Source organism: Bactrocera tryoni, chromosome 3, assembly GCF_016617805.1.
Source record: "Bactrocera tryoni isolate S06 chromosome 3, CSIRO_BtryS06_freeze2, whole genome shotgun sequence".
Lineage (NCBI taxonomy): Eukaryota > Metazoa > Arthropoda > Insecta > Diptera > Tephritidae > Bactrocera > Bactrocera tryoni.
This window is the reverse complement of record NC_052501.1, coordinates 12,541,771-12,554,158: the sequence shown is the minus strand read 5'-3', so window position 1 is coordinate 12,554,158 and position 12,388 is coordinate 12,541,771. Positions and strand designations below refer to the sequence as shown.

Here is a 12,388-nt window from a genome sequence, read left to right as displayed (position 1 = left end):
ATCTTTCAAAGTTAATGGAATTTTGCTTCTTTTACCAACAGATCTGTAGAGCAACTCGGCTCGCCCGTAGAGTCGGATGGTCCGGGCGCAGTTGCGCGTAAGTTCACACCAAAAACCGGCACACTAAGTGCACGCAATGGACGCGGCGGTACTTGGGGTAGCATTTCTCGTGTATTTGCACGCTCTCGTAATAAAAATAAAGCTCTCTCAGCAGATGGCACTGTTGAATGTAAGTCGTAAAGTCATTGAATTCATACTTTCATATCAACTAACCCACTAACCGATGCGCGTATCTATTCTTTGTCTATTTTAGTAACTCCCTATCTTTCAGACGCCGACTACTCATGGAGTCCACTCTCTGAAGAGGGTTATGCTGAGAAATTGCGTCTACTGCGTGACGCCGCACAACTGCCAATGGAGCGATGGCGCGCATCACAAGTGCTCGCCTGGCTGGAGGTAGCGCTCGGCATGCCACAATATAGCACGCGTTGTGCGGAGAATGTGAAAAGTGGCAAGGTGTTGCTTGAATTGAACGATGGTGAATTGGAAGCCGGTTTAGGCTTGGTACATCCCATGCATCGTAAAAAGCTACGTTTGGCAATTGAAGAACAACGTCGACCAGAATTGGTACGCTATCCAATGATTACACAGCTGGGACACACTTGGGTGGCTTCCGAATGGCTGCCAGACATCGGTTTACCACAATATGCCGATTCGTTTTTGCATTCGCTGGTTGATGCGCGCATGCTGGACACACTCTCGAAGAAGGAATTGGAGAAGTTTTTGGGTGTGACGCGGAAATTTCATCAAGCGAGTATTGTGCATGGTGAGTCAAGTAGTATGTAAAGTTTTGGATAGGTTGAGGTTATATAAACGTTAGATACTACGGAAAATATAAATGTAATAGTATTTTAGTGATAATTTTTATGTGTAGTTTTAATTCTCGCACAAAGTTAATAAAACCTTATTAGGAATTAATTATAAAAAATTATTTAAATTTCATATTTTCTATAAATTTTGCTATCTTTATATTTCAGGCATCCACGTGCTTCGCATTGTGAAATATGATCGCCAAACACTGGCCATGCGTCGTGTACAATCGGAAAATGTGGACACCGATCCAATTGTGTGGACCAATCAGCGTTTCATACGCTGGGCGAGATCAATTGATTTGGGCGAATATGCAGAGAATTTAAAAGGTAATATATAAATAGTGAATTTCTGGGTTATACTACTATCATTTAACTACCAGATTCTTAAAAAAATTTAAATTTTTAAAAATAAATTTACTTTTCTCCACCACAGACAGCGGCGTACATGGCGGTCTTGTCGTATTGGAACCTTCATTTTCCGGTGACACCATGGCCACAGCACTGGGTATACCACCCTCTAAGAATATCATAAGACGTCATCTCACAACGGAATTCGATGCGCTCATATTGCCCGCAAGGTAAGGCAAATTTATTTCGCATAATTATTCATATCATCTATCGTTGCTACTATCATTATCACCAAAATTTACTCGTATCTCTGTGTGTATGTAGCGTAAGTGTGTAAAGAATTCCTTTTATATTACATAAATGTGTTTGTTATCACTAGTATGTAAACATGCTAGAAAGAAAATTGTTTTAATTTTTCAAATGTTCATAGAAACGATGCCTGCGTTTAAGTTGTAAATTGTTTTTTGCGTACTTTTTCTGTTGTTATTGATTGTTAGTGGAATCTGTGTTTTTAGTTTTTTTCGTTCCATGATTTTTATTTAATTTTTAAGTATATAAGAAATTACATTTGAATTAATTTTTATTGTTATTATTTATTTTTAATTTTGAAAAATATTTTTGTTTACTTTTTTTTGTGTTAGTTCACTTTCACGCACATAGACCCACCAATAGTTTGAAGAAAATAAAATCATCGTTATTTCAAAGAAAATATCATGTATAATCACAAGATGTCTTTCACCGTACCTTAGCGCTCAAATCCCATTATTGCTCGCTTTAAACGCTTGTTAGACTGTAACTTTATTATTTTTATATCAAAATTATATTTAAAATGTACGTATACATACATATATATTTATTTGTATTTATATTTTGTTTTTTTTTTTATTAAAACTTAAAATTTATTTTGGGTTTATTTTTATTTAGAAAATATCATTGATTTCATTATTTTTATATTAATAATATTAATATTAATTAATTATTTTTTATTAATTTTTGTTATTTTATTAATATTTGTTGTTTTATTTTATTTTTTGCGCCTGTTTTATTATAATTATATAGGATGAATATATATATTTTTTTAATAATTATAAATTTTTAAGTAATTCGTTACACAACTACAAATTGGTCATAGAAAACGGATATCTGTCAGTAGCGCTTTCTTTATTTAGCAACTATATACTTGTAGGTATGTAATCGTTAAAGTGCTTATCATGCTGCCAATTTCATATAACTCATCATGCATACAGGCACACATACACATAAAAGAGATATAAGCGCCGCAAGTATAAATTTATTAAATAAGAAAAATTAATTTAATTTAATTTTTGTTGTTTTAATTAAAATATTGACCTGGAAAATATCAAAAAAAATTTATTGCACAAAATGTTTTATTACATTTTTAATTTTTAAGGAAACATTCTATTTTTACTTTTTTAATTAAAAATTTGAAAGACTTTTTTTTTGTTAGAAAATAAATTAATTAATAATTCAACAGTTCGTTTCTTTCAAAAAAGTTCAAAAGGTTTAAATTTGTTTCTTTGTAATAATTACTTTCATTAAAAAAATTGATTAAATAAAATAAAAAAATTACTTTTTTTACAATTATTTTATTATACTTTTTAAGTTCGACAAGAAAATTTTTTTCGTAAAATTTTTCTTTCCAGAAAACAATCTCTTGGATTTGTTCATTAAATTTTGCTGATCGGAAAATTATTTCAAAAATCATTTTTCATACATTTTTTTCTAATTTTGGCCCGAAAACATCTCAAAAATTTTGTATTGCACAAAATCATTTTGGTTAACATTAACAAAATTTTATTTCATATATTTTTTTGCTTAAAATTTGAACCAAAGAAATAATTCAAGAATTCGTTTCTTTCAAAAAAATGTATTCTTTCTTCAAATTTGCAAGACAATTTTTATGTGGTTTTTTTTTGAATTTTGAGAGGGAATCTCAAAAATAGTTTTCTTGCAAGCTATATTAATTTACGTTTTATTATAGACAGAAAATTTTTTTGAATTCATTCTTTCCAAAAACTGTTTTTTGAACTTTTTTCTTTACTTCGAAAACATGTCGAATATTTTTTTTTATTACAGAAAAAATGTTTTTTTTTACATTTTTTATTTTAAACGAAAATTTTTTCTTTATTTTCTTAATTTTGAACAAACGTTTTTTCTAATGGTTTTTACTCGTTTGTTTAAAATTTGAGCGAAAAAAATAATTCAACAATTGGTTCATTCAAAAAAATGTGTTTTTTTTAATTTAACAAAACATTTTCTTCCAATGAACCAAAAAAAATTGTTTTTTTTCAAATTAAATACTTTACTTTTTAATTTTGAAAGATTTTTTTTTTTTGAAACTAACTTTTTTTGGAATTTTTTCTTTAAATTCTCCTCTACAGGAAATTATTTCAAAAATAAGTTATCGAAATAATTTTTTTATCACAATCTTGACTGAAAACATTTAAAAATAAAAAAAAAAAATTAAAAAATCTATTTTCAAAATATTTGTTTTTAAGTTTTGACCCTACAACATCTCAAAAATTTTCTAAAAATTATAAAAAAAAAATAAAGAATTATTGGTATTTTTTAATTAAAATGACAGTCTTCAAAAGCCATAAACATTTTTTTCTTAACATTTTTTCAATAAACCGCCGTTTAGCGCTGCTTTGAATGTTGTAAAAAATTTACTTCACAAACAATTAAAAAAAACAAACTTCAGTCATCCAACCGACAACACTGCCGCTCTTTATTCCATTTCATTTCACTTGCTTTCGCATAAATTCATTCATATCCCTCCACCACTGCCAAGCATCTGTTGCTAACTGTGTATGCCAGTTCCGTTCGCTTTTCAGTTGCTGCATTCATATTCGCATTCGCATTGAAAATCATTTGCATAATTTCCATTACTCATCATTACTCTCTCACCTCATTAACGTCATCATGTCCCACTGCATTCGATAGAACTTCATTAGCAAATTTCTTTTTCTGAAAAAAATAAAAAAAATCGAAAAACAAAACATAAATGTGTTCTCTTTGTATGCATTTACATATGTACTAAGTATGTACTAAGCTGCTGCTAATTACTTGTTCCATTTGTACTGCTCGTAGTTCATTATTATCTTCATGTGTTTGTGAAATCAGAATGATCATACATATTATTTGTAATAAAGAATTCACTTAGATGAAAAGAAAAAAAAGCGAAAAATATTTAAATAAAAAAGCAAGAAAACCAAAACCTAACTAACCATCAACGTTTTCGTCGTTTCTTCCATTTTTCCCTCGTTTATGATGTGTTCTACTCACAAACATGCATACCTCAACCACAACAACAAACTTCATTCACCAAAAAAAAAAAATTTAAAAAAAATATAAAAAAATATTAAAAAATAAAAAAAAATATATTGAAATATTTAAAAAACAAAAACTTACAAAATTCAAAAAAATATTCAAACAAATTCTCAAATAAAAAATAATTCCGCAGATATCTTGTTTATTGTCAAATGGAAGAATTTCAAATGGATAGCACACGACAATTAATTTTAAATCAAAAACAACTGGGCAGATAAACTGTTGTTAAGTTAATGAATTCTTTGCTTTAAGTACCACATAAAGTCATTCTCGATGTTTGTTCTGACGTCAACATTTTAATTACCGCCAAATATTTGCGTACATATGTTTATGTGTGTGTTTGGATAATTTTATATGAAATTTAGATCAATTTGTGTAGCGGACGTTGAACGATACAATAATTAATGTGTAATTTATGAGTAAATATGATATGAATAACGGTCTAGAATTTGGATATCCAGTGTATGTAAATGAAGAAAAATATGTAAATATTGAGCTATGAACTCATATACCTTATGTATATGTAAATAAATAAGAAGCATATAACGTTGTGTAGAAGTTAGTGGTGAAAATAAATAGCGAAGTTGGTGACACTGTTGTTCGTAAATGGGCAAAGAAAGTATTGCTTGATTTATCAAACTTATTTTTGATAATTCATCCCACTTTCAGTAATGGCGAATCGAATGAGCACTTGTTTAAATAAATACAGACAAAGAGTAGGTGACCAAAAATTAAAATAGAAATCGAGTGATACTTACGGTACCCCCTTTCTTTACTAGCTTCGTCTGATACTCAGAGTAAAGGCCTCAGTATACAATTATCCTTTGTTATTAATGAATATAAATATTATATTTTTTTCTTGTAATTTTCACTACTCTCCTTAAAGAGCGCTGCTAATAGCTACAAAAAATGAAACTATGCGCAACACCAACGATAGCACTTAATGTCATTCCTCATATAGTACCTGTGGACGGAAAATGTATGAATTAATAGACTCCTGACACATTAATAGTCCCAGAGAGGGACATTCCGAAATCTCTCTCATCACGAAGCCAACTCTCAGCGTCATCTTCTAGACGCACATATCTCCAAAGGATATATGTGGGTGAGTCGGAGTTACTGGAAAATATGTAGGCGCTATGAACTTTCACACTGATGGATCGAAGCTCAATGAGTAGGTTATTGAGAGCGGGAGAGAAAGCCTTCGGGAGCTCTCGATCAACTCTTTCTTTTTCAGACGGGCAGACCACTATAGTGTGTTTCAAGCAGAAGTGGCAGCCATCAAGCAGTAGCAGATATACTATACTTCTCCCAAGTTGCAGCTGATCTGTTATTCAGGGCCTGAGCTCGCTGACAGTAAGCTGAACTTTAGTCAATTACATCAAGTTACTTCCATATTAAATTTATTTGGTGCCTGGTCACAACGGAAACGCCGAAATCTATAATTTCGATGAGATCGCAAGAAAATGCAGCCTTAATCAAAACCTTTCAGGATGAGAACGATGGGGTGATCGTACGCTTGGGCGTAAGATCTATGGGCTTCGCGCTGGCTCAGTAATCGTTGGTCTGCAATCAGCACTTGTGACTTTATGAAAGATTTCTGGCCCAAAGTGAAACGTAAAAGGTCCATGGAACAAATAGCTTTTATCAAGGTTCAATTGGTCGCAATAATAGCTGCCATAATTGGACACTAAACCATTGGCACTAACGCCTTCAAGCTAAATATTTTACATTATGCAACTTTTCAAAGTTGAAGGGAGGAAGATGAGGTAGAAATATATAGTTTCTCCTTCACTGTCAACCTTTCGCCAAACTAAACATCTTGCTTGTCACACTTTCTACGAACCCGGAAAATTAGTTGGAGTAGATATGTACTAACCGTCTAAATAAAGTTGTGGCTAACTTTGGGCGCTTTGTAGATAAGCGATGGTCATTTTGATCCGTACTGAGGAATTCTGGGCATCACAACGGACTATCTCTCGCTATCCAAATGAGATTATTCGTGGCCTTCCAAAAAATCAGTCTATATACCTAACCTAAACTAACTTACACCAAATTTAGCGATATCTCTTTTGAGTTTTTTTTTTACAAATTTTTGGAAAGTAATAGGATTGAGTCGATTTAAAAAAATTTATTCAACCAATTCTGTAAAAATTTTCAAAATGAGCTCCTTTTGCGTCGAAGCAGCTCCGCCAGCGCGATTTCCAAGCATTGAAGGCGTCACGGAAGGCATTCTCTGTCGTCTCAAAATGCTTGCCTTTCGGCCTTTTCAGGCAAGGAAACAAAAAAAGTTCGAGAGGGGCCACATCTGGGCTGTAGGACGGCTGCGGAAGCGTTGGGCCTTGGTTAGACCTTCATTAGGTAGCTATTCACAAGAAAGGCGGTGTGAGCTATGCCGTTGTCGTGGTGCAACTTCCAATCGGCTGCGATGTCTTGTCGGACCCGAGTAAACATTTATTCTTTGAACTTCAACCCAACAGTGTTACAACCAACTACGAATTTTCACATTCAATAAGGAATAGAAATGCAGTGTGATGAAAGTTTAAAACAAATAAAACATTTAGTATATTTTAATTAAATATTTAAAAAAGTAGCAAAAGCCAACAATGCGCTAGTATAGAACAAATGTATTTATTAAGTAATTCATAAGTGAAACGTGTGAGGAAATGGTATGGACTAAATACCATATTAATCTAGCTTGTTGATGAAAGTGAATAACTCAGCAGTGTATACATACATAATTATTGCACAAAGACTCTCCATGCTAAAATTTTTCTACTGAACGTGTTTAATTAACATTATTTAATTTTTAAGCTAGATATTATTCAAAAAAAATAAACATTTTTGGTGTTGCATTTTAAATAAAAAAAAATGTATAGGTATATATAGACTCATATATTACTGATAATAATATTTTAATTTATTTATTTGGGTGGATAAGAAAAAGAAATATTTTTTTGCTGGGTGCTCAGAAATATTGGTTGATAGACAACTCTAAAAAGGCTTTCCAGGTATGAGCTGGGTCTGCCGTGGTTTGACATGACCGAACATTTTTCTTTGACTTCACAAAATTTCATCGATTTATTCCAGTAGTTTATGAGAAAATAATTTTACAATTTTATCGTGCTCTAAATTTCAACCTTCAATAACTTTAACAAAAAAAGAATTTTGATGAAATATTTATATCACGGGGTATGCGTCTGGTCCCCTTCTTAATGAACTGCTAATTTTCAAAATCGGAGATTTTTCGAAATTTTGATGGACCACTTGACGTGATTTGACCCAGCTCTTAATTGTAAGGGGAAGGTCCTCCACCTATCTTTTCGATATTTTCTTATTACTAGTTAAACAAATTTTTGTCAAGCTTTCGACTATTCGAACAAATATTTTGTCTGATTGGTTTTATATGAAAATAAATGTTCTATTAAATGTTCTTCAACGTTTTTTCGTATATTTAACCGTTTCAAATATACCAACGGTTGAAATTTGACTATTTTAAGGCACAGGAAATTTTCTGCTCCACAAAAGTCGTCTAAATAATTTTTCGAGTCAGTTAAGCATTTAAAAGACATTCATCATCAAAAATCAACGAAAAAATAAATAAAAAATAATTATAACAAAATTTTAAAACAAATTCGAAATTTCTTAAAAAACATGGAAGTTTTGAGTCATAATAATTAATTTTTATTTCGTAGATTCATAAGAAACAAATTTTATATGAAATAATACAATTTTAACTGCTAATATCCCTAAAACGGTTAGCTCTACGAATAAAACTTCGTGCATCTTTTTTGAATAGCATTAAATTTCCTATCAAATCCACAAATTCATATATTTTCCCAAGGAGCCGGAAGTGAGGTACACATTTTCTTTCTGTTATTAAGAGAAAATAGAAAACCTTTAGGCGAAGGTTCCTCCCTACAAATTAAAAGCTCGCACTTGGCGTGCCTTTCTCAGAGGTGACTATCAACCAATTTTAATAATTTCAACGGTACGATGCGAAAACAAAAACATTAACCACCCTGGTATATATGTTACTAGTTAAAATAAATACGAACTTGAGTAGCTACACAATGGAAAAAATTATATCAATGAAATACTTTAAAGCGTAACAAAAGGGAAGCAAATAACGACAACAAAGAAACGATATTCTACGATGCATTTTTCAAATAGTTTTAATTTACAGCAAAAAATCCAAGAAGCGCTGAGATGCCAGTCTAAGCAAACTACTTAGTATATAAAATTTAAATAAACTAAGCTTATTTATAAACAATTCAAATCAAATGAAATCAAATCAAACAAATCGAAATAGAAGACTTTAACGTAATTAAAAGTAGGGAAATTTTAAATAAAAATAATAAAAAGTAAATTTGAATAATGAAATAAATGAAATACCGATAGCAACAATTCAACACTAATTTAAGCAAACAAAAACAACACACACTGGACAGCTTACCAAATATACAAACTCATATTGAATAAAATGTAGAGACGCCGAAAATATTTCGTTTCAACGCACATAATACTTTAGCAACGTACAAAATTTTTATGTATTATACACGCCCCTAAAGTTAAGTCGTAACGAAAACATAACTCAAATACGCTATATAAGTATATAAACTAGTGAACACAGCTCAAATCAAATGCTTTAGATACAATTCATTAGTTCAAAATAGAGTTAAAATCAAAAAGCGCATGAAGCGCCGCACATTTCCACAAATTAAAAGGCGAAAATCAAATGAAAATAATAAAAAAATATTAACTAAAATTAATATGCAGCGCGCAACGCCATTTGTTTGCATATACACAACTACACACACGCCGAACGCCAATAAATCGATACACAAGCAGCCATGTTGTCGTTACAACAGAAACTTACTTACTTACATATACGTACAAGCTCACTAAGGAGCGCTAGAGCTCGTGCGCTTATGCATAGTTATTCAATATAGATGTGCTCGTGTGATAGCTGTAAAACATACTCGTATAATACTTGTGCATAATAATAACAATAACAATAATAAAATAGGAAATGTATTAAATACACAATAGTTCCGGAATTCTATGCTTGCCACGTGCAACCATGCAACCGTGCAACAGAAACTCTTTTATATGCTAAGCGCCACTGTATGCAAGCATACCTGCAAATATACATATTGGTGGCAGTATGTATGGTGTGTTTGTGCGCGCTCAGTTGTCGTTGTTTAACAAACCTTTCATTTCCTTTGCAATTTTTCATTTTGCCAATAGCATAAGAAGCTTACAGTAGCTTAAAATGAGGTACTCGTTATATTGTGTATTTGAAATGTTGTTTGCTTGCTTTGGAAATTCCAACTCTCTTCTTTTATTGCAAAATTTACCATGCGCTAGTATTTATTATTTTTTCAATGTGATTAAATAATTTTTAAGCTTTATGTGGATTGCAGGTTTTAATGTAAGCCGTTTTAATGTAAACTAAGATTTAATGGTAACAATAGCCAATTGTAGATCATAGAAATCGATGAAATAAATTAAAATAATTAAAATTATGAAAATATTAGTACGAAATTTATTTTTGAAAGTAATTTGCATTAATTCACGTTAATGGATTTATGGTTAGCTACTTGGTAGGTGAGTAGCGATGATGAAATTGAATAGGTAGGGGAGTTGAAAATGTAAAAATTGAGTCCAGTGAGGTTTTAACGCTATAATCAAAAGCTTTTAATATAGTTAATGTATTTTGAAAAGATTTTTTTAGGTTATAATATTGAATCATATACAAAAAATGTTTAGTTGTGGTAAAATAAATATATTAAGACGCCGAATTCTTGCAATAAATATATTTTTTAAGGATTTTATTAAATATATCAAACTAACAGGCTTATTAATAGATGAATTAATAAGCTTCAAAAAACCTCTTCTCAGTTTACTGTTTATCACAAAATAGCACTACGCAGCTAATCTTAAAAAGCTATTTTTTTTAATATTTTTGCAAATTTTAAAATTTAACTATAACTTTTAATCATAAAAATATATTTAAAATTTTTAAGCACCAAAAATATTACCACCAATGTCAATTGTATCAAAATACTTAGTTTAGAAAACCATTTTTTATAAATTTTTTAATATTTTCGCAAAATTTATTAAACGCAAGACATTTCAAAGCAAAATGCTGTACAGTGCGTATGAGTAACTGTAACTACAATTTTTAATAATAAACATTTTAATATAATATTTATAAAATTCTTTTAGCATCTAAAAATATCACATGAATTCAAAATACTTCAAACGTGTCCAGTGCGTATGAGCAACCAACTTACTGTTTACATCATGCATGAGTTGTGTGTGGTCATGGCGTATGAGTAATTTAAATTTTGCACTTTACAATATATTGCCATAGGCTTAATATAATACAAATCTGACATATTAAAAATTAATAATTTGAATTGCTAAAATTAATTTATTAAATTTTAACATAAAAGCGCAAACAAATTGGCAGTTATTAATAATGTTACTCATACGCAGTGTGTCAGCTGCAGGGGTTATAGTATGGTATGATACAATACAAGCCGATTATAGTAATTTTTAATTTAAATAAAAAATATAATAGTATATTGAGAGCTGATAATTAACGGTAAAAGTTGAAATCAATAATTTTCATTTGTTAAACAGAGTTTTTTTATATTGTTATATGTGTTTTCGAAAAAAAAAATTTTTTTTAATCATTATTTTGGAAAAAAATATAAAAACAGACTTAATTCTTCGAATAAGGATTAGAAAAAATATTTATTAATATTCAAATTAAAAAAGTTTTGAAGTTAGCTAACTGAATTTGACGCTGGTGATGAGATCATAAGATATTAATAGATCAAATCGTATTATTTTCCACCTTTTAGCTGGGGTTCAAATGACTATGAATTATATCAATATATTTTCTATAGAATATAAATATTTTTATTGTAAACATTAAACAGAAATAAGTTAAGTACCTATTTAGTTTTAGAATTTGGACTCAAAACCTTTTAACGCCAAATTATAAAGAGTTTGAAATTTTGTGAAAGCTTTTAAGAGGTTACATGGGTTTCCTCGGGTAAAAACAGAAATCTTGCCAACCGACTTCAAAAACACAGTTTCGAGAAAAACATGTTTAAAGACGGCGCATTTGGCCTAGAGCGCACAAGTTCTCATATAGTTTCTCCGAAACTATTACTCGGATAAACTTGAAAATTTAGAACAATAATCTAGAAGTTTAATAAGATATAGATAGATAATAGAAGGTAATAAGATAATAAAATTAGATTTTTTTTAAATCCGTAAACCCCTTAAGCTTTTTAAGTCGTTATGCTGATTGGTGATCAAAGCAAAAATATATTTGGTAATAATTTCGATTTTTTAAGCCACGCTGAAGTGTCAATTTTTTTTTTAAGGAACGTCTTTTATTTTAGTAAACACCATTTTGTCAACAATCAAAATTTTTAGCAGGTCCTTGATCATTACCTTATTGGTTTTTTTGGATTTGAGATGCTTTTATGCAGAAAAATGTTTCTCAACTCCAGTTGCCAAAACTTTAACTAACCTTTCGATCATTACCTTATTCATCTGTAGGAATCACACATTTTTGGGTTTTTGGATATAAGATGATTTTAGTTAGAGAAATTTTTCTTTACAGAAGATACCTTTTTTCTGAGGTAGGCCTGAAGAATGAATACGGCGTGAAGCGGAATTCAATATTTTTTCAAAATAACTGCCTGATTATTCAATTACATTAAATTCTGTAATAATTTTGGACAATTTTTTTTTGGTTTATCAAATTAAATTAAATGCCTTTCAATTCAAGA

At 30.2% G+C, this 12,388-nt stretch overlaps 1 protein-coding gene across 9 annotated transcripts in view; it reads left to right on the top strand.

Moving 5' to 3' along the window:
* Positions 1-12,388, top strand: part of LOC120772533 (kazrin) — a 275,757-nt gene that overhangs the window by 249,081 nt on the left and 14,288 nt on the right. For 7 of the 9 annotated variants that reach the window (XM_040101203.1, XM_040101205.1, XM_040101202.1 and 4 more), the window contains 4 exons: positions 42-229; positions 314-826; positions 1,038-1,199; positions 1,306-1,450. In XM_040101203.1, coding sequence (XP_039957137.1) covers positions 42-229; positions 314-826; positions 1,038-1,199; positions 1,306-1,450 — 1,008 coding nt within the window. Of the gene's footprint in view, positions 1-41; positions 230-313; positions 827-1,037; positions 1,200-1,305; positions 1,451-4,704; positions 6,837-12,388 lie in introns of those variants that run through there. The other 2 variants (XM_040101210.1, XM_040101207.1) reach the window with 2 other exon arrangements.